The sequence below is a fragment of the Clinocottus analis genome, unplaced genomic scaffold, assembly GCF_023055335.1.
Source record: "Clinocottus analis isolate CAN_PGR_092001 unplaced genomic scaffold, fCliAna1.0.p SCAF_6, whole genome shotgun sequence".
Classification (NCBI taxonomy): Eukaryota; Metazoa; Chordata; class Actinopteri; order Perciformes; family Cottidae; genus Clinocottus; species Clinocottus analis.
The window spans coordinates 172,373-194,368 of NW_027176218.1; the positions used below are offsets into that span (position 1 = coordinate 172,373).

Genomic DNA, 21,996 nt, shown 5'->3' on the forward strand with positions numbered 1-21,996 from the left:
GAGTGAAGACGAGGAAGACCTCGGGTTAAAGAGCAGACGGTTTATTTTGTCTGCTATATAAGAATATCTACACAAAAACAACATCAGTGTGGCGGCTTCTGGGTTGTGTGTGTGGACTTTGCAGAGTCAGTTGTGGACTGCAGTGTCATTCAACCGTGTGGTGTGTTGACACAGGAGTCCCCTCTCTGTGTCAACCACAAAAACTCGCCCAGAGTGTGTGTGTGTGTGTGTGTGTGTGTGTGTGTTGCAGCCAGCCAGCTGTAAGGCGGCCCCGCTAGCAGATAACAGGTTAGGCAAACACATCAGTCGAGGTCGAGTGGAAGTCAGTTCGGTTAACCGTTTCCACCCCTTCATTTCATTCGCTGGCAGGAGGCCAATCGACACAGAATCGTTTAAAAAGAAGCCGCCACCCACGCCGAGTGCACACACACACACACACACCTGCAGCTACAATCGAATTACCAACGCCTCATGAATATGCAGATTCAGACAGCTGTTACATGCTGTCAGCGGGCGGTGAAAGCGGCTCATTTGCATATTTAAAGCCGAGCCTGTGTTTGAGGTGGAAGACTGTCTGACAACCTCACTGTACTGTGAGCAGTGTGTGTGTGTGTGTGTCTGTGTGAGTGTGTGTGTGAAGAAGCCTGCACACAGACCATGAGGACAACACCTCCAGGAAGGATGCAGCGAGGCGAGTCAGCGTCACCTCTCCGAGTTTATTCAAGTGTTGGAACAGGAAGAGCCGCGGCTTCACCACCTTTCAGCTGACGACGTCAGCAAAATACTGACAAATGTCTCTAACGGCTCAAATGTTTCGGCCAAAACCTGAAAATATAAACCTTCATGTCTTATGTGACCACGGAGCTCACATTTCAGCAACAAGACGAGACATTGTTTGGCATTTTTACCTTTAAAAAAATCGTTTGACTGAGCACTTAATCACCTAAATGTTTCAGCTCGTTATTGCTGAGGGGTTTGAAATGTCAATTCCTCCAAGTTGTTCTACAACATTTAACATTTAAGTCATCTGTAACAGCTGATCAACCATTTAAATCATACAAACAAAGTATTTGCTTGTTTCACATGGAGGTTCATTGAATATCTTCAGGTTTAAACTGGATAAACAAGCAATCTGAACACTTCACATTGGATACTTGGCTTTTTGTTGCTATTTTCAGACATTTTGTGGACGATATGATGCTCAAGAGGAAGAAATGGAGAGAGACAGTGTGTAGAGCTGGTGTATTATGTGATTTAAAGGTTTATTCTAACCAAACCAGAGTTGGTGAACGTTGGAAAGACTGGTGAGGATTGTCGTTGTCGTTTCCCTCGCGTTGGATTGAACGTTTCACGACGCTCTGCAGCTCAAAACTCATCTCCCGACTGAAACTAGAGCGCGAGTGCAACGCCTGCAGGAACATTTGATCGTGCAACACCACTGAAATACAACCTGCATTAGGCCAATATTAATAATCTGGCTTGAGGATGCGTCGTCTAAAACCGGGCCGGATAGCGTCGACACGGCCTCTGATACCACGTCTAAATGTTCCTGCCTCGCCGCTCGCTGCAGCCGGCTCACATAAATAACGCGGTTTGGCAGCTCACTATGCAAACAGAGCTATTCGCGACCGTCTGAGGCCTCTTTGTGACGTTCTGCTGGCAGTTTGATGATGGAAGTTAATGTTACATCCACATCCTATTTGTGACACCGGATCCACATTTAGACCCTCGCTCCCCTTTTGCAGCCGGGACCCTTAACTGGACCGATCTGTACGGCGAAGGGGGAAAAAGGCCGGGGAAAAATGTAAAAAAAAAGGCGGGGAGCAGGAGGAAGACAAAGGCAGGGGTGCAGAGAACAACATATTTGCATGGGTGTGGTGCTCTGGAACTACATCCAATCCATTTTTTGCAATGACCAGCTTGTTTTTTCCACATTTGAGGGCTCTCTGCATCGGTGCAGATGCGTCTGGCAGAAATGTGCTGACTCCTTAAGAGGCTGCGATATAGATAACTAAAAAAGGTCTTCCTGCAATGCTGCGGCCGGTGCAGAGTCTATTTCTGGGCCAAGTCGAGTTTAAGTGTAGGCTATGCTTAGCGTCCTCTTGGAAGGGAAGAGCCCGCTGTCTAGAAAGAAACCGGGTCATGGCGGCTAAACACTGGAAATGTATCTGGGTTTCACTCAAATTACCGTGTTGCAGTGTGACAAAAGTCAGCGACTAAAGATAAATCGGATGGCTGGAGTCCTGCAGCAGAGGCTCTGTCGTCTTACTTCCCTTTACTTTGTCTTGGATGTTCGTTGTGCAACAAGGAAGGATTCGCTTCCTCATGAAAACATTCACACTTATTAGAAGTTTCCAGAGAAGACAGCTTCAAACTAGAGTCTAAAGACCAAAAGGTGTTCAGGTGAATCACATAAAACAGAAAAGCGGCACAAAAGAACGCCGAGAATCTTTAATGACCAACTTATTGTGACGTTTGACTCATCAGTTATATGATTAATATAGCTGTAAACACTTTTATTCAACCTTTATTTAGACCGGTTGTCTCATTGAGACAGCTGGTCTCAATCTCCTGCAGGATTACAGCAGCGAGCTAATCTAAATTAATAATTATATCACGAGTAGAAATGACACATTAACTGGTAGCAGCTTCTCAAAAAGGTGAACGTTTGCTGCTTTTTCTGTTTTCATGTCATTGTAAATTGAATATGTTGTCGTGTTGTGTCTCCGTATTTGTTTAACATTTCATAAACTGTTTGTTTATTTAAATGCTGAGGTTTATGAGCACGCCGTCTGAAGGCTTGATTATGGGATGGAGAGAGCCCACGCGTCCATCGCCCACCTCCGATATCAATACCACAACATATTATGTCGCTCTGAGTGCACTCCTCACAGCGCCGTAAAAAACAAAGTGATGTCAGGTCCGTTTATCTTTTCCCTTTAATGAGCCGAGTCTATTCAGAGCCTCTTGGAAACACACACTCCTCCTCCGACGGGACAAGTAGGTGTTATTCATAGCGGTGGGAAACCTCGGCTATCGCGTTAACACTTTGAGTAACGCGGGATGTCGGCCGCCTCTCTTCTGGAGCTGGAAGACAAGCGGCGAGTAAAGAAACGCCTCGGGGCGACGTCGCTAAACAAAAGAAGGTGCATCACAGCACCGAGGATGCAGAACAACAGGAGACGCAGACAAAGAAGGATAAACCAGACTCAGCCGGAGGCAGTGGAGAGGAACATCTAACAGAATAAAATCCATATGTATTGCATTCAGCCAGGTCATGCAGTTTGGACTGGAGACTTATTAGAAACAGTGAAATGTTGAAGAACTGTATCGTTGGGTCTCCAGGCGGAGGAAGCTTCTGGTTATCATGCAATCTGCAGTTTAAGGGCCGCAAGTTGAATTATCAATCCATCCGGACCATTCAAGGCCGTCACATCTGGCATTTGCAGCAATACATGAAGAATAATAATGGGTCGTATTTCGTGGTGATGCCAGAAGGGCGACCGGCGAGGAAGTTTTCTTCAAAAACTTAATTAAGCAGTTTTATCGCCCAAATCTAACCGAGTGAATCCTGTGAAGACGAAGATCATTTTGACTAGAAATCTGACACGTGTTGCTGGCTGTTATAAGAAAACACACAAATAATTGTGACTGTTTCGCAGGACATCATGTATGAGGATATGTTGACTATTTAGATGTTGTTTGTGACCACTTTTTTAAAAACCTTGCTCCTAGTTGTTTAACTCAGAGAACCAGTGAGACTTGCAGATATAAGTTTTAAACACATCATCACATTTTGAGCAGTTAAAAATCATAGTACCTAATTAGAAGAAGCCCATAAAACTTGAGCATGCAAAGAAACGCTCCTAAATGTTGTGCTGGTGCTCCAAAAAATAAATCAAAAAAAGCACTCGTGCTGCTTTCAATTCCACAACTTCCTAAAAGCCAAAAGGCGGCGTCCTCAAACTGCTGGCTTTGACTCCAGAGCCAAACCCAGAGATTCCTCTTCAGGATCGAACAAGACAAAGAAAAGAAAAAGCAGCAGATCCTCACATGCGAGAGGCTGAAAACTAAGATATTCTGTTCTTGAAACACAACTTCAGCGATGTGAGCTGCTTCCATCTGCTCCCATCATCCCTCCACTTCCAAAAACACCAACGCCAGGTGTTGAATACACATTCACCTGCACATTTACAGTGTACTGTAATGCAGGAAAGGTGTTTTGGGAAATAAAGTAATCCGCCGCTGAGACACATGCAGTAATATGTGGTTTTATGAAAGCGTTACTGTGTGTATTGTGTTTCATTACGGACCGCCAGAACACACACTCCCCTCTTCTTGAACAATCAGCAGGTGTTAAACGCCGAGTGTTCGGCCTGGAGAAGCTTCCAGGGTGAAACTATGAACCTGTAACTCGACACAAGGGTGTGATTTTTACACTGGACAACAATGTGAAGATGTAGAGAACAGCCACACACACACACACACACACACACACACACACACACACACACACACAGGACCACGGGTCAGCGGCTAACTCCCGACAGGGCGGCTTGGCTCAGTGGACGTGAACAAAAGCTGGAGAGTCTGGAGAGGCTTTAGACCGGGCCGGGGGCTTTTGTGTTTGCGTGGCGGTGCCATGGGGAACGAAAACACACATCTGAAGCTCCCACAGCTCCCACAGCTCCTCTGCCAGTCCTGTACTGGCCCCTTGTTGATAGGAATCTCTGCTCAAACAAGTACCAGCGTCTGACACTTCTATCAGGATTTATATCCACACAAAAATCTTTTTTTTATAGGACTCCACTAAGGAAACCTGTTTCCCTGTGTTTTCACCACCGCTCAGAGGCCCCTCGCCTCCGTTGACAGCGTCACCCCCCACAGCTCCTGTCAGCTGTTGTCTCTCGTCCTCCCCCCTCCCTGCAGCTCATTAAGTAATAGCAGATATCTGCTCTAATCGTGCAGCTCGCTTTAACAAGCTTCTTCTTCCACGGTTAACCCTCTCCTTACGCGTCTATACAACCTGCGGCTTAAGCCCCGGCCACTCGTACCGGTTGCTGCACGCCTCCATGTCATTACATTAACATAACGCCTGTAACTTAAGCCTTTAAAGAGCTTTAAGGACCTGTTTAATTTCATTATCGCCATTGTGACGCAGTTCAGCTGAGCATTGAAATCAAGTTCTTGCAGGCAGAAGAAGAAAAAAAAGGTAAAGAGACTTGATGAGATTTGTTTTCCAACACGCTTCATGTTATGGATAATAAACGCAGACTAATTCACTCCCTCTCTCGCTTTGATAGGCGGCTCACCCCGTCGTGCTTCTGCAGAAATACGCCCCGGCAGGCAGGTTCAACAAGTCCTCCCTTTGCACCTGAGCCCTTCCCCTCAACGCACACCAAACCACTGGAGACAAACACCGGCGTCTTGCGCTGTGCAAATACGTCTGGGCCACGGTTCGCTCTGTAAAGCAGCCTCTCTCTCTCTCTCTCTCTCTCTCTCTCTCTCTCTCTCTCTCTCTCTCTCTCTCTCTCTCTCTCTCTCTCTCTCTCTCTCTCTCTCTCTCTCTCTCTCTCTCTCTCTCTCTCTCTCTCTCTCTCTCTCTCTCTCTCTCTCTCTCTCTCTCTCTCTCTCTCTCTCTCTCTCTCTCGTCGCGTGGGGTAAAACACACAAACCATGCACGCAAAACATGACGCCGGAAAGCAGATGTTTTGAGCTTTTGTGCTCCGTTGTGGGAGGTTTGAAAGAACAGGACGGCCTCTGTCGAGATAATCTCGGGCCTTAAACCGATTACCCCGACCCTCCATAACGACCCTGCTTAAGGTGCAATCTGGGATCAAGAATTAGGGCTTTAGGGTTTACATTGGAAAGATAAGCTCCACGTTTGTTTCCATTACATGTACGTTTCAGGTATTTTGCTCCCTGCGTACTTACTCCCCGCGTATAGGGTACCCACAATATGTTAAGGGGGTTTTAAAGCAGCGAGGGAAGTGAACTGTCACGCCCTTTTTGAACCCGCTGTGCATGTCTAACGCTGAGACTCGTCAACAATCATCATGACAAAGTATTTCACCCGGTTTGAAGCGGTTGAAAACATGCCGCCGCAAACCCACCACTGGAGCTGGGCGTCAAAGAGGAGGAGGAAAAGATGTACGAACCCACATCACGCCAAGAGTTACAGGCATCATTACATCCTGGATGTCTCCAAATTGTAGATTATTAGTGGAGCCGTGACGCCTTTTAATGAAAAAGAAGAAGAAGTGGAGCGCACTAAAAATCAGGCCTGTAATTTTAACCAGAACACAAAACATCCACAGATGCTTTCCACTCATAGGAAGGATTATTTTTGAGAAAGTGCAAGTCATTTTGAACACATAAACTGATGCTTATCGGCATGTCTTTTGTTCCTGGCTGTGCTTAATTTAGCAATTTACCTTCACAGAAAGCATCCCGTGTCAGATTTAGGGAAAGGAACTAGCTTTTATCTGAATATTTGAGACATTAGCATGCGATAAACTAGCTCTGTCGTCAGGTTTGAGGCCATAGTTTGTGGTCTTTAGTCTATAATGTTAAGCTAGCAACCAGACAGTAGCAAGTGATCGCCAGCTATACGTCAGCTCACTGTAACATAACAGAATAAAAGCTCTATCACTGTCACCGAACAAAGGTTGTACTTTACATCATTTGATTTTGAGAGTGTTTAAAGTGTCAACATGTCCAACCTTAATTTCTGATACACAAAATAGCAGCAGTGCAGCTGTTGTTAATGTTCAAAACATGTTTTTTTTGGCCCCTCTGGACGACCACAGAGTCACCAGTCTTGGAGTTCAGCTTGTCCAGCATCTGTACTTGCAGAGACGACCTCCGATCTGTCTTAAATCTCCCCTCAAACACACACACACACAGTCGCAAACACACACACAGCTTAAGAGACTGTGGTGCAAGTTTTTCTGGCGAGAACTGTTTTCCAATTTCCAGGGCAACCTGGCAGCCCTCGCTGTCGAGCCCCGCTAAGAGTCAGTCCAATGCAACAACATTACAAATAACAGCCTTGAGTTGACCTTTTGCTGCGCCCCCAAAATACAGACTCAGACACTCTGTTACACTGGCCACGCTGACGATAGGCAGCATTGATTTGGGATTGGCAGGTTTTGCGCCTCACTTTTTGCTCCTCAACTCGCACGCTCTACTTTGCTTCAAGTTGTGATTTCATGCCACTCCCGTAATGAATTACTTTGGCTCGTTCCTCAAAACGAACATCTAGTCAAGACGATGAAGGATTTTTACCTCAGAAGACCAAACGTTGGCACAAAAAGGCATCTCCACAAAGAACCCCCTTTGCTATTAGATTTTGTAGTTTCTAGCTAAAACAAACCTCAGCTGTCAAACATAATCTTAACAGTAAAACAAACAGTCACATATGTAAGCTTATTAAAAATGGGAAATGGAATCAGTGAGCTCTGGACAAACAGACACACACCACACACCACACACACACACACAAGATGCTGATGACGATGCCCATTTGTGAAAACAAGTGCACACAAGGGCGCTAAACAAAATCAAGGGGAGGAAAATAAAACAAAAAGGCTACGGGTGAAAAAGACGAGGTCGAATGCAACAACACGGCCATATTTACAATTTCATAATGGTCAAAATGCTCTCTGAATGGCCTCGAGTGAGAGATAGAGAGATAGAGAGAGGGAGAGACAGGGGAGGGGGAGAAGACTGGCTTCCCATGATGCCACTGTGCCACCTCACCAGCTGGAGTGGGAGCGGCCTCCTCCAGCACAATAGCACATTAAGTGCATGTACTTGAAGGGGAAAGAAGACCCTTATCCCCCCATTTCTTTCTGATAGGAGCAACAGATAAAGTGTGATTGCAGAGACACGTGTCCAAAAACAAAGAGCTAAGACTTTGACGGCGTCACTGCACGGCCCACTGTCCTTTAAAGCTGGCTGTCAGTGAAGCTCTGACTCCATCGATTACCCGTCTGTCTGCAGGAGGCTTTGAGGAGACACACAGCCTGTCTCTCTCTCTCTGATAGCTCAGCCCTCACGGATGATCTCATCCCTCCTCGCCAGAGTGTGCTGGGGATGGACCCGTGTGTGTGTGTGTGTGTGTGTGTGTGTGTGTGTGTGTGTGTGTGTGTGTGTGAATAGATTCAAGATGTTTTTACTGTCATATGCACAGATAACAGACAGTTATTCTATACAATGAAAACCTTATTTTGCTCGGACAGCTGGAGGAAGCAGGGAGGGATCTGTGTGTGTGTGTGTGTGTGTGTGTGTGTGTGTGTGTGTGTGTGTGTGTGTGTGTGTGTGTGTGTGTGTGTAGTTGTGCAATGGGTATGAAAGCACACAAATCCGAGCAAAAGGTGATGAACCAAGAAAGAAATAAGCCGAAAACCTGTCATTGAAAGCCGGTAGAAGCGTCAACGAGGTGTCCCGGATGTAACTGGGTCACAATACAACGTGTGTGTGTGTGGGAACAGATGCTGCCGTGCAGGTGTTTGCTAGGCCCGCGGCACTGACTGGCAGGTGGCACCGGCGCAATTAGAAAGGGACACGGCTACGCATTTACCCGTTTCACGGGGGGGAAAAAAGATGAAGCGAGTCGTTGGTGACTTACCTCAGGGCCACACGGACCGAGCTCTCATCCTGACCCGACGTCATGGCTCCCTTTCACACGACCGTCGTGAGGAAGAGAGAACAAAATCAAACGGTTTTTGCCTTTTGGGGCAAAAGATAAAGAGGAGAGAAGAAGAAAAAAAAAAGAGTGCGCACTCCCACCCTCCTCTCTAGTCAGTCGAGCGGAGCCGCCATTTCTTCATAAACACCGACAGTTTATCCTCGACGGTGACTTTTAACCGTGATGTGTCAGCGGAGGGAGGCGAGGCGGTGTGCGGCGCCGCATCTCTGCGCAGTTTGCAGCTCGCGGATGCTTCGGCTCCCCCCGGCTCGCGCCCACAAAGCAGACTGACGCTGCCGCGGCGAGGTGAGACTCGGGCGCGCGCGCACATAGAACGCTGGTACGCTCTCACGCGCCACCGTGCTTCGCAACAAGTTGAACGCGCCGCAATGCGTCAGCAAGCCACGCCCTCACCGGGAGAGAGAGAGGGAAAAAACGGCTGCGAGATGACGTCATGACAAGGTTTTTTTCAGAAATATACTTTTATTTTGTAAAGATAAAAATATATATGTCATTTCAATTCATTCATATAATAAATTGTGCCCTTTTTCACTTAAAAGACTAAAACATTTGATTTATGATTAATTGCAATTAAAAGTAAAGCCTCTGAAACACCTGTAAACTGACAACCGTAACTTATTAGGTTATTCATTATTTTATTTTGTTTAATGAATCAGATCTAGCAGTAAGTAGCCAAACTAGAGTAAGAAAACACATCAATATGTATAAGAAATATATATTATTACTAATACTTGTAATAAGTCAGATTCACTATGTTGTGTGTGATCATCAGACATCTCAGGACTTATAGTGACCATCAGGACACTTTTCTCTCTTCTCTATCCGTTAATTTTTTTCTGCAAGTAATTATTTAAAAAAACTGCAAAATTCCTCCCAATGTTTCTCCGCTTCTTCATGAAAAAGTACATGAAAGCGGGTTGTGCTCCACTGTCATTCAATGTAATCTTCATTATATGATACTATGAAATAGGCAGAAATGGAGTTGTTTGCTTAGAATATATATAAAATATCAGAATATAATTAGTTTGTGTATTAAACCCACGTGAAACAATGTAAAAGTTATTTGTAATCGACTTGCTCAGGTGAGTGCAGCCTGAAGTCAAGCCTGTCGTCACGTAAAGGAACCTTTAGTGCCACCTTGTGGATGTGAACTGCCATGGTACTATGTATATGTATATGTATATATGTACTATGGTGTACTATGTGAGGGAAAGAATGTCTTTCTGACCACAGAGAGAAATTACAGGTTAAAGGGTGCATTCATTTAACATTAAACATGGATTTACATGTCATTTAAATCTGTACTTTTGGCACATTTTACTGTGTATTCTCACAAGTATAAATGTTTCTCTGACGACACAGAAATACTGCGATACGGTGAAAAACTACCTGTATTTTACACTCAATCCAACCTGAACGTGATGTCACACGGACCAGGACGAAACTGCGCAACAATACAAAATAGATTAAGTTTTTTACATTTTATGTTTAAATATACAAATGTAGTAAAATAAAAGCAAACTGACATTTTTGGATTACAAAGTGACATTTCCCCCAAAGTGATCATGTAATTCTGACTTTACCGCCCTTCTTTCTCTCCGACTGTAATCTGACTTCTGGATATGATGATATTTCAACATATTCATGGCAGTGGGTTCGTCCCGTGGCCTTTAAATAAATACATTTTAAAAATAATTTAAAAAATTTATGTATTTTTTAAAATACATTAAATACACCATGAACCTTTCTGTACCAAAAAGAGCCACCTTCTTATTTTATTAAATTAATTTATTGTTTTTTCCTTCATCACATCCACCTGTTGTACAAAACAGTCTCCAATACAAACAACGCTTTTAAATGTTTACACAATCAGCAGTCAGAGGATCCACTGCTATCGTAACAAATATGACATCATAAATAAGGATTTTGGATCAGTAGCCGCAACATGATAGAGGAAATAGAGGACTGTGAAGGTTTAAACTAGAAACATTACTGGTTCTTAAAATAAAAAATAAAAACACATCAGTTGCAGGATAATTAGCAATTTCTCACTTGCACTCCAAAAATAACAAATAAAAATTTGGTCCAGTCTTGATTTTGTGAGTCTTTTGAAAAAATTAAAATAAAAATAAAAACACATCAGTTGCAGAATAATTAGAAATTTCTCGTTTGCACTCCAAAAAAATAAAATAAAAATTTGGTCCAGTCTTGATTTTGTGAGTCTTTAAAAAAAAATACAAACTGGCAAAGATCAGCGCGTCCCTGTGCAAACGAGACGCTCTGATGAAGCAACAGAGTAACAAAGCAGCTCCGCAGGACGTCGCTCAGCGAGAGCTGGTCACAGTTATCTGAGCTGCGAAGGAACACAAGAGATTTCACTCTCATTGTGTTTATATTCAGCACAAAAAAAAGGTTTGGAGCATCACCTGGACGCCGTACTCACATTGATGACGGAGATGCCGCCGTCCGACCCCACCGCTCCGTAGTGCGCCGGGCCGGCGTCAGAAGCTCGCTAGAAAACGGGTTTTAGGATTCCAAAAAGGAAACGTTTTAGTTGTTTTTTAAAGTGCAATCTCTCACAGTGTCACAGTTTAGTTTCACACCAAGTGAGAAGAGGAAGCCCAGGAATGTGTTTTCAGAAGAGTTCGTACAGAGGAGACAGACCTCCAGGATGGTGTTCGTCGTCCTCGTGGATGCGATGACCGCCACGGATCGACGACGCTGCGCTGACAGACGCGTTCTCTCGCCGGGTTCGTACATTTTAAAGCTTACAGAAAGATGGCCGCTCGGACTCACGCAAAGACCTCTTTACTGGAAATCTAAATGGTCCAAAATGACCATCGAGACCTCGCTAGAGTTCCTTCAGTGAGCGACTCAGGAAGTTAAGTCTTCTACTGAACACTCAGAAGGTCTTTTGTTCCAGCAGCGGCTAGATTTTTTAAATAATCAACACTTTAAGTTGTGGTTTTTAGGTTGAGCATCTTCCTGATCTTGTTTCAAGTGGCATGTTCTGGTGTTTGTTCTATCGTGTTTTCTTGTCTGCTGTGCGCTGATGATTAATAAAGTTTTCACATCTAATCCTCCCTTTTTTTGTGGGAAAACACAAAGTAATTCTCCAAAGTTCATCTTTAAAGTCCTTAAAATACAGACGATGAGGACTTTCCCCCACTAGAGAGCCACTACCTGTTCTGAACATTCCAGAAACACGATCCTGGAAAGTCTTGCTCCAATGTTCCCCCTTAGTGATGATGGGAAACCAGAAGAGCGCTCGGAGGAATAAAGACCGACTCCCAGGTGAGACAAAGGTAGGACGGCAGATGATCGTGAAGACAACTCCACCCCCGCATCCAGAAAGCCAAAAGCACCAGAACTACTCTACATGCGAGGCGTCGCGGTCGGAGGCGGGCGGGTCGCCGCTGCCGTTTACCCGGACGTATCGGACGTGGTGCGGGGCCGAGGAGGCGCCGCAGGAGCAGAGCGGACCGGCGAACAGGTTCTCCACGTCCTCCAGAGGCAGGCCCTTGGTCTCAGGGAGGCAGCCCAGGACGAAGAGGAGGCCCAGCACCACCAGGCCCGTGTAGAGGAAGAACGCCCCTGAGGAGGGAGGGGGGAAGGTGGGGTATGATAAAATATGATCATAGTATTGCTCATTGTATCTTTATACACTCTGCATTGCTACAACATTGCTACAATGTCCAAATATGGTCATGACATGAAGTCACAGCAGCCGTTCACAGTTCTGTGTGTGTGTGTGTGTGTGTGTGTGTGTGTGTGTGTGTGTGTGTGTGTGTGTGTGTGTGTGTGTGTGTGTGTGTGTGTGTGTGTGTTCATGGACTACTTTATTGCGTTGATACAAATGCTGTACATAAAGTAAAAGCCTGATAAGGGAACAAAGGTTGAATATCCTGCAAACTATTTACCTAAATGTTGTGTTTTTTTCGTGGAAAAACCCTCGAAAAACAAACGAGCCGAGTAAACTATGAACCGTTTGCGATCGTCATCGTCCAGCTTACAACTTTTCCTTCAGTAGAGTTATTGTCCATGTCAACACGATGACCCGTCGGTGTACTTTAGCGTCCCTCTTACCGTAGTAGGTCAGGTACTGGGCGACGTGGAGGAAGGTCAGGGACACCAGCACGTTGAAGCTCCAGTTGACGCCGGCCGAGCAGGCGTTGCCGGTGCTGCGAGCCCAAAGCGGGAAGATCTCAGAGTTCACCGTCCAGGGCATGGTGCCCATACCTGGCACGCAGAGACGCCAGTCAGGGCAATATATATATACACACACACATATATACACACACACATATTGATTTTGGGGCGCATCTTTGGCTGGTGCATGTTTTCCTGTCCCCAATTTTCATATCTGAAAAACATATTTTGCCGCTTGTTGGCCACCAAAGGCCAAGAACTAGTTGCAACCCTGATATTATCCATCGTTCACAGAATAATTAGGAAGCGGCGAGATCGTTTTGCCATTTTTAGGGTACTGTTTTCATATATTGTTCAGAATTCAGATTGACAGGAAGACGGTTGGCTACGAGACGAGAAAAGAGAAGTTGCTTCAGACCCGGAGCGAAGAAGGCGAGGTAGAGGATGAGGCCCAGGAGGACGACCCAGGAGTAGGACGTGGGACAGTAGTTGTAGGCCCAGATGGCGCTCGCAGGCGCCTCCGTCTGGTTGGAGGAACACCTGGGAGAAAGAAACGTTGCAAGGAGTTAAAAATCAAGAATTGGTATATTCAAAAAAATCCAGCAAAAAATAAATAAATGAGTGTGTGCTGCTCCGTGCTCCCAAGTACGGGAGCACGGAGAGGATGTTACTCCTCTTGCTTCAACGTTAAGTGAAGTGAAGAAAATCATTTAAAAAAAATGTTTTGTAAAAGACCAAGATTTTAAAAAGACGACATGGCCGACCTTCCCCAGGCGGCGTGATCTGTGGACGCCTGATTGACGGGAACGCAGGAGGAGTTGAACACTCTGCTGTCGTCCTCACGGTAGCAGAAACCACAACCTGGATCCAACATACAGGACTCACAGGACCTGGAGGACACAGGACAGAGGAGAGAGGGAAGAGGATAGAGGAGAGAGGATAGAGGGAAGAGGATAGAGGGAAGAGGATAGAGGGCAGAGGATAGAGGGCAGAGGACAGAGGATAGAGGGCAGAGGATAGAGGACAGAGGATAGAGGGCAGAGGATAGAGGGCAGAGGATAGAGGGCAGAGGATAGAGGGCAGAGGACAGAGGATAAGGGGCAGAGGACAGAGGGCAGAGGACAGAGGGAAGAGGACAGAGGATAGAGGGCAGAGGATAGAGGGCAGAGGATAGAGGGCAGAGGATAGAGGACAGAGGGCAGAGGATAGAGGACAGAGGTAGGATTCATACACAATGGATTCCCATGACTTTAAACCAAATTTCCATGAAGCGGCGTTGTGTTCTCTCACCCGTACAGTCGGCAGGTTGAGTTGTGGGCGTCGGCCGGCTGCAGCGTGGTGGGAGGAGAATACTGAGCGGAGAGCAAGAACCCGACCGCCAACAAGGTCAGACTCAGACCGGTGCCTGCAGGAGACGCATTCAACAGAGATCAGAGGAAGAATAAATCAGGAATAAATAAATAACCTGCGAGAGGCTTGAATCTAGTAGACCTCTGACTACGATCAATAACCAAACACAATAGTAGAAACATTACCGTGTCAATAAAACACTAAAATCACCCACGAGAGATTTGTTCTCTTTCAAACATTATTCCATTGAGATCGATGTACTTCTACATATAATACTGTGTGTTAATACTCTAGCAGAAAGGGAAGTCGAGAGCGTCACAGGACCAGCCCTTTACCGCCCTGTTAGGAAAAGGGGGTGGGGACAAAAGGGGGTGGAGCCACACAAAACACAAATGAGCACACCTGTGCAAGAAACCAAACCCGCAGGGACATCCAGAGAGAAGCCAGAAAGGGTTAAAGTTTCAGTAAGATTCAATTTCATACACTTTTAGCCAAGCTTAAAGTTACTACAAAATATTTTTAACTGTAAATAAATCCATCTAATTACCGCAGACGGACACAAATCAAGATGCGAACCTAAAAGACTGCCCAGGGTCAGCTTCCTGCGGCCCACGCGCTCCACCAGCCACACGCCGACCAACGTGAACACAAAGTTGGTGGCGGAAGTGGCGGCGGCCAACCAGATGGCTTGTTTGACGTCCCGCACTCCCGCCATCTGCAGAATGGTGGCGCTGTAGTACCTGGATATTCATTACACAAACAACACTGAGCTTTTACTCTGGCGGGGCAGAAGGCAGGATCGCTATACGCGGGCGCCCACACCAGGAGGCGGAGACGACCTACATGACGGTGTTGATCCCGGCCAGCTGCTGGAACATCTGCAGGCCGCAGCCGACGACGAGCGCCCGTCGAGTCGGACCGTGGCTCAAGATCCGCCAGATGACAAGGCCTCCTAAAACAAACCAACATATTTACAAAGGAATATTAAACCCACGCGCCTTTATATTCATTTCTAACGCCACCAACAATCTCTCACCTCCGCCCGCCTCTTCCTCCTCTTCCTCGATGCTGCTCCGGATGGCCTCGTACTCCTCGTCGGCGCTCTGGCCTCCTCTGATCCGGCTCAGGGCTCGGCGGGCCTCTTGGCTCCGGCCCTTTGAGAGGAGCCAGCGGGGGCTCTCGGGCAGGAAGAGGAAGCCGACGAACTGCAGCACCGCCGGGAGGACGGAGAGGCCCAGCATGTACCTGCAGGTAGGGTGGGGGGGGAGGTGTTAGCGGGGCGGCTAAACAGGGACTCTTAGCGGTCTTAAGAAGGAACGATGGGGAGTCACAGTGGAGCGGCTTCTTCTTTGCACGAACCTCCAATGTGAATTGAGGCATATTTTGGAGGCAAAGTTCATTGATTTTGTCCCTTAAAAGCCAAATCCATATATGATCCTCTGTTTGCTCCGCCTGTATCGATATTTGAGTTTTAAAAATTGTAAAAGATGTATCACGGGTGAAGAATACACAAGTCGGTGCCCTCTGGTGGAAAAACTACGCAACTGACATCTCAGCCAGACTTTTGATAATAGTTTATAGAAATTTACATTATTCTATTCACTTGTCGTGTTATCATTAAGTTTTTGTATTTTATTCAGTTTCATTCTTTTTTTTTTAATCACTTATTTTATTGTATTTAGGTTATATTAATTGTTATTTTACTAATTACTTACTTTGTTGTATTTAAGTTTTAGCATGTTATCATTTCATTAATCCAGTGCTTATTTCACAGAGTTTTACCTTTATTACTGTTACAATTGCCTTTAACTCTATTTTATACATTTTTTAACATTTAATTGTCAGTTTGTTCTGTCGTCCAAGATCCACTTTGCACTGCACTAACCATCAGTAAAAAAAAGGTGCAATGCAAATAAACGATTAATACCAGAAGACCTCAAACACGTGCGCAGTTTCTTGTCACTATTTACTGACAGTCGGCGGTCGGCCGCACCCATCTCAAAGACAGAGGTAAACAAATCTAAAAGCAGGAAACCCGTCATGGAAAGTTACAAGCGCAGAAGAACCGACGCACACCTCCAGCCGCCGCGGCCCATGTAGCTGAAGGCGCCGTCGATCACGCTGGCGACGAACTGGCCGCCGGTGACGAAGAGGGTGTTGATGGTGACGAGCTGGCCTCTCTTGTGTGGGGGGGAAACCTCGGCGATGTACACGGGAACTGTCATTGAGGCGATGCCTGAAGGGGAAACACAAGAATACACACATTTAGACCAACGCAGAAACACTATAAATGTCAAGGAGTTGTACTTTTATTCTGTCCTATGTTTACTTGTTGAATATGCAGCGAGCTAGCGTCACATATTCCTACGAGTAGAAAACGTTTAATTAATTATTCTGTGTGGGATCTGGGAGCGTGAAGGACTTCTCCGTGGATTGTTTTCTGTTGAAACATGAGCTTCAAGTTGGAAGACGAATTGTATTTTTTTTTTTACACAAACTCACCGATGCCCAAACCCACGATGACTCTGCCCACGAGAAGCACCACCTTGTCCAGGGCCAAGCTCAGGACGACACCGCCGACGGCGAAGATGAAGCTGGCCAACAGGATGCAGCGCCTGCGGCCCAGCCACCCGTTTAGTGAGCCTCCGCCCAGGGCCGAGAGCGCCGCGGCTCCGACGGTGCAGGAGACCAGCAGCTCCTGCCACAGGGCGCTCAGGTTCATCTCCTCCTTCAGGAGCAGCATGGCCCCGGACACCACCCCGGTGTCATACCCAAAGAGAAACCCGCCCAGGGCGGAGAAGAACGCCAACGTGTAGAGAAACCCCGACGCGGCGGCATCTCGGTCCGGGAGATCGACGCCAGAGACGGACGGAGGCCTGATGAGACTCTGCTCTCCGTCGTCCACTGCTTTCTGTCTCCGGCCGCCCATAGAGATCACGTGCCTCAGACCGTCTTCATGCTGGCTGCTGGACACAGTAAACAGGGATTAAGATTATTATTTTATTTATTTTTTTAAATAGCCTCAAAACATATCAGAGATGATAAAAAAAAGTAAGGCCAAAACAACCGAAAAATAATTATGCTTTATTTTATTTTTTTCAATCCCAATATTTACTTCCGGTCAGGCCCGCGAGGAGAAACCGGGAAGAAGGAGCGATTTTAACGGCCAGATGTTAACGGTAACATTTCGCCATAAGCTCCGGGGAGTTTCTGTCCCGTTAGCACGGAAGATGTTCCGTGTCGCGTCATGTTAGAAGTGTGGCTTAAGCTCAACTTTAAATGGCTCCAAACGAAGACGTTAGCATCGACAGCGCTACCGCTATGTTCCGTGGGCGGCCATGTTTAATGTTTACGTGTGACGTCACACGATTAATGGCCGACTGCCCCCTCAGCAAAAAAAAATCCCTTCGAGTTAAAATCCCCCGAAAACAATATTGTCTCAAAGAAATTACCACGATTATTAAATAATATGTGGCAACCGCATTACAAAGCATTAACAGGTATTTGGGAAATATGTGTTTTAAGTACCAAACGTATAACTTATTTAATTTGGTAAGAAACTTACACAAAAATCTATAATTTTTCCAAATCCTTTTTATCGGCGCATGTTTACTATCTTAAAACAGATATTAAGACCATTCATTAGTCTTCTAAGTCATTTGGCATGCATGGAAGCGACGAATTCTTTTTTAATAATAAAAACGTAGCCTTTAAATCACATCGCTATTGATCCAAGTATTTCATTTACACTGGGTTGCCAGTTTAGGGCTGGTGGAACAACTCTTAACATCTAATTATGCATCCTATTGCGTTATCTATTATATTATCACAATGCAGATTTAAACCGCATGCTGAAGTTTAAAGACAATTTGAAAAAGCACAGCATGTCACACAAGCTCAAACCGCTGTCAGCCATCTAATAAATGCACATCAGCAATGTGAAGCGTTGCTCATGAGTAGCTCCAGGAGGAGTTTGTCAAGGAACAACTGACATATAGGCGAGAGCTACACTTGCACATCAAATAGTTAGCTTATTCAAAATAAAACATCCCACGCACAAAGTTAACGAAACAGATGGTATGCGTGCAGCAAAAAATAAACTCAACAATACGTCTGTAGTTTTTACCTGTTGAAAGCTTATTCCAGAGCACTGCTGCAGGAGTTATTGGTGTCAACAACCAGGAAGTCAGGCCCGTGATCACATGACGGCGCTGCAGGAAGGGAGGGACACGCCCACTAAGTAAATGCTGAATGGAAAGCTCACCTCCGGGGATTTGTTATTTTATCACAGGCAAAGAATGGCTATTTTGAATGTTCAAATAGAAACTTTTCAGTCAAGCCAATCTCCATTTTTGTTGTTGTTGTGAAATGCAACAGGCCTGCATTGCAAAAATAATGTCAAGCAACAGCAAATAAATGCAAATTGACATAACAACATACATAAAATTGAAAATAAATAGAATTGGATAATTCTTTGGTAATATAATCAATAGAAAGCTAAACGTTTTCATTTCCTATTGTTCACTCTTTATTTTTTATAGACAAAAATAGCTCAAATCTGACTGTTGGTTAGGTATTAAATTGGTTGGGCACGTGGTAATATCACTAGTAAAACCTTAAATACACCGTTTTGTGTGAAGTGATTTATGCCGAATTAAAATACATATTCCAATATGTTGTACGTAGTTTTGATCTTCGCCATACGGGCTAAGTTTATTTGCCCATTCGCGAAGAATCAATACAATATGGATTTTTTTAATGGAGTGCCGCGTAAATCAGTCGATCTCACTGCTCGGTGAATCGGCAAATGTGACACCAGACACTGGGTGGGAGGCAGCGGACGCGACGCCGCTCGACTCGGGACAACCCTAAAAAGTGTGGCTGTCAATCACAGCCCAATGTAATTTGAGTTGAAGCAAAAACAAACAACAACAACGACGACGAAGCAGTGATTTACTCGACGTACAAACTTTCTGAAACGTGAGTAGACGATCCTCCGCCCCCACCCCGCGTCTTTACTTCCAGTTTCCTCTTTAACAAACGCAAAGTTTGTCCCCCCTCCTTTAACCATGAGTCATATGATGTGACTGTAAGGAAGGAGGAACACGACAGATGAACCGCTGCCCTTTTTTTTTTAAACATTTGTTTGTTTCCACCCACAGTAACAAGCGAAAGTCCGCAAAGAGGAACAAACTCGGAGGAAAGTCAGCCGAGGTTTGGCGGTGATGTCAACGTCCGGGACCGAAACTTCGTCCAACTGACAGCTTCTCTGATTCGTCACAGCAAGATACTTGCAGCCGAATTGAAGCCAAACGTAATATGATGTAGCTCAGCTAAAATTTATACACGTGGCGTTATGACACGAGCGGCACTTCACCGGTTTTGTTCCCCTGAAGCCACGGTGGTAGACCCGCCGCGGCAGTTCGGCCCGCCGACGCTCGTGCCCGCCGGTTCCGACGCGGTGCACCGCCGCCGCCGCTCCACCTGAATCGGCTCCCCGAGAAGCGGCGTGTGTTTTTTTCTTTCCCACCGACCATGGTGAACCAAGAGGACCAGGAGCAAAGCCTGAAGAAGCTGCTGGTGAGGCTGAAGTTCCCGCAGGAGGACCGCCAGCTGTGCACGCTGATCCAGATCGTCCAGGATCTACTTTTCCTCGCGCACTCAGACAACGGTAGGAGCGCGCATTGCTTTCTGGGAGCACGATGTTCTAGTTGTACAAGTACTCGGGTTCTTTACTGTGGTCGTAAAAGTATGGGAAAACACTCATTTTGTATCTAGATACTTAAAATATTTTGAAAAGTCATCGTGCAGAATTGTATTACAGTACTTTAAAGTATTACATTAAAAGTACTTCAGAGAGTTGCATTGTTACTGATATAACAGGTGGTGCATCTCCTTTGGACCACTTCCTATCATTTGTAGGGAAAATCTTAATTTGTTAAGTAGATGTGAAGGAGAGGAAAAGTACAATAGTGGATCCTTTTTTACATGTGGTGGAGTATGATTAAGAAGGTGCAGGAAATGGAAATACTCAAAGTACCTCAAAAATGTACCTCCACCACTTCTTCAGAGTGACTGTTGGTTTTTCTTTTTACTTGCAGATTATGAGATAAAGTATACGCATGAAACTTGTACTATTTCAGTATTCTCAGGGGCTTTACTGCAATGACTAGCTTACAGATATGACACATACTGTATATGAGACGGATGCATTGCTGTAGTCGATATGAGTCATTCAATCCAACAGAGCATCGTCTGGTTCTTAATATTAAGATGGTACGACTTTATTGGTGCATACCTCTTCATGTTGCTGCACTTTTTAAAATAATATGTATGCACTTTTACTTGTTTGTATATATTTTTTGTACTATTCGTTCAAAAGCTAACCTGTCACCTTTCTGTTTTGTGTTTTTGTCAATGTGTCGCAGCGGCCGAACTGTTTGAGGACAAAGATGTCCACAATCCCCTCGTGCTGGTGCTGTCATCCTACATCGGCAGCAAAGAGGTCCAGAAGGTACCGCAGGGCTGCAGAAACGTCTTATTTGTGTGGTTTATTTCTCCTTTTTACACTCCATGTCTCTCGGCCATCTCGACCTCCGGCAGTGGCTTCAAACACGACCCAAACACAAAAGCATCAGAGTTTTACAAAGAACCAGAAATGTGTGCCAGCTCTTAAACAAGACGCGCGGATGTGTCGGTGTGTGTGCGACGTGCCCAGCGTGTTTATGGCGTGTCCCGTGACTGCTGCTTATCAGAGGTCCGATAGCAGCAACCTTGAAAGTCAGACTGTGAGTCGGATAGTCGGTCGTAACTCCCTCTGACAAATAAAACAGGTGGAATGACGTTAAATTGGTGTGTTTGCACCGTTCTGTGATCCGTTTGTCGTAAGAGATTCAAATCTGAATCTGAATCAGCTTCATTGGCCATGTGTGTAGACACATACATGGAATTGGCCTCTGGTTTCATGTAGCATTGTACAATAAATATTAAAAAGACATTAAAGACATCCAATCAATCAGTCTAATCAGTACAGATGGAGGCGTCTGATCTGATGTCAAATTGCGGCCACAGAATCGGACTTCCACAAAGAGGAACATGTCCGCACGGCTCCATTCTAGCAGAAAAATATGGCAAAAAAAGTTTGACAAAAAAAATCTGACCGAAAAAAGTTTGACAAAAAAACTTTGACCAAAAAAATATGATAAAAAAAATGACAAAAAAAAAGTTTGACAAAAAAAGTATGACCAAAAAAAATATGACAAAAAAAAAAAAGTTTGACAAAAAAAAAGTTTGACAAAAAAAAAGTATGACCAAAAAAAAGTTTGACCAAAAAAAGTTTGCCCAAAAAAAATATGACAAAAAAAATGTTTGACAAAAAAAGTGGACAAAAAAAGTATGACCAAAAAAAAGTATGACCAAAAAAAAATTACAAAAAAAAGTTTGACAAAAAAAAAGTTTGACAAAAAAAAGTTTGACAAAAAAAGTATGGCCAAAAAAAATATGACAAAAAAAAAAGTTTGACAAAAAAAAGTTTGACAAAAAAAAGTTTGACAAAAAAAAAGTTTGACAAAAAAAAAGTTTGACAAAAAAAGTTTGACAAAAAAAAGTTTGACAAAAAAAAATATGACAAAAAAAAAGTTTGACAAAAAAAGTATGACCAAAAAAAACGGACAAAAAAAGTCTAATCAGTGCAGATGGAGGCGTCTGATCTGATGTCAAATTGCGGCCACAGAATCGGACTTCCACAAAGAGGAACATGTCCGCACGGCTCCATCCTCGCAGAA

General features: G+C 44.8%; 3 protein-coding genes across 14 annotated transcripts in view; 1 reads left to right on the top strand and 2 right to left on the bottom strand.

Annotated features, from left to right (window-relative positions):
- kif21a (kinesin family member 21A) overlaps positions 1 to 9,010 on the bottom strand; it is a 42,443-nt gene extending 33,433 nt beyond the window's left edge. For 4 of the 7 annotated variants that reach the window (XM_068602130.1, XM_068602129.1, XM_068602128.1 and 1 more), the window contains exon 1: positions 8,633 to 9,010. In XM_068602130.1, the coding sequence (XP_068458231.1) occupies positions 8,633 to 8,676 (44 nt within the window). In that variant the 5' untranslated portion in view covers positions 8,677 to 9,010. The remainder of the gene's footprint in view (positions 1 to 8,632) is intronic. The other 3 variants (XM_068602134.1, XM_068602131.1, XM_068602133.1) reach the window with 1 other exon arrangement.
- A 1,510-nt stretch (positions 9,011 to 10,520) lies between these two features.
- Positions 10,521 to 19,826, bottom strand: LOC137803670 (proton myo-inositol cotransporter-like). Of its 6 annotated transcripts, XR_011080086.1 has the most exons (13): positions 19,590 to 19,826; positions 18,339 to 18,423; positions 16,715 to 17,178; positions 16,289 to 16,448; positions 15,249 to 15,457; positions 15,056 to 15,164; positions 14,789 to 14,952; positions 14,153 to 14,267; positions 13,627 to 13,752; positions 13,281 to 13,402; positions 12,800 to 12,952; positions 11,157 to 12,307; positions 10,521 to 11,066 (listed from the first exon to the last, which is right to left on the bottom strand). XR_011080086.1 is itself a non-coding variant. In XM_068602375.1 (12 exons), the coding sequence occupies exons 3-12, from the start codon at positions 17,139 to 17,141 to the stop codon at positions 12,084 to 12,086; spliced, it is 1,809 nt and encodes a 602-aa protein (XP_068458476.1). In that variant the 5' UTR covers positions 17,142 to 17,175; positions 18,339 to 18,423; positions 19,590 to 19,826; the 3' UTR covers positions 10,521 to 12,083. The 6 variants fall into 6 exon arrangements, 5 of the variants coding, with proteins under 5 accessions (XP_068458476.1, XP_068458473.1, XP_068458474.1 ...); XM_068602375.1 differs by having other exon boundaries at positions 10,521 to 12,307; positions 16,715 to 17,175; XM_068602372.1 differs by having other exon boundaries at positions 10,521 to 12,307.
- Positions 18,809 to 21,996, top strand: part of lrrk2 (leucine-rich repeat kinase 2) — a 34,282-nt gene continuing 31,094 nt past the window's right edge. Inside the window, exons 1-3 of the mRNA XM_068602377.1 lie at positions 18,809 to 19,192; positions 19,375 to 19,883; positions 20,641 to 20,726. Coding sequence (XP_068458478.1) covers positions 19,748 to 19,883; positions 20,641 to 20,726 — 222 coding nt within the window. The 5' untranslated portion in view covers positions 18,809 to 19,192; positions 19,375 to 19,747. The remainder of the gene's footprint in view (positions 19,193 to 19,374; positions 19,884 to 20,640; positions 20,727 to 21,996) is intronic.

Excerpts from the sequence above, each read along its gene's own strand:
- LOC137803670 (XM_068602375.1), bottom strand. The coding sequence starts at position 17,141 with ATGGGCGGCCGGAGACAGAAAGCAGTGGACGACGGAGAGCAGAGTCTC. Across the intron at positions 16,449-16,714 it reads CATCGTGGGTTTGGGCATCG|GCATCGCCTCAATGACAGTT; the intron begins GTGAGTTTGTGT and ends TTTCCCCTTCAG. Across the intron at positions 15,458-16,288 it reads ATGGGCCGCGGCGGCTGGAG|GTACATGCTGGGCCTCTCCG; the intron begins GTGTGCGTCGGT and ends CCCTACCTGCAG.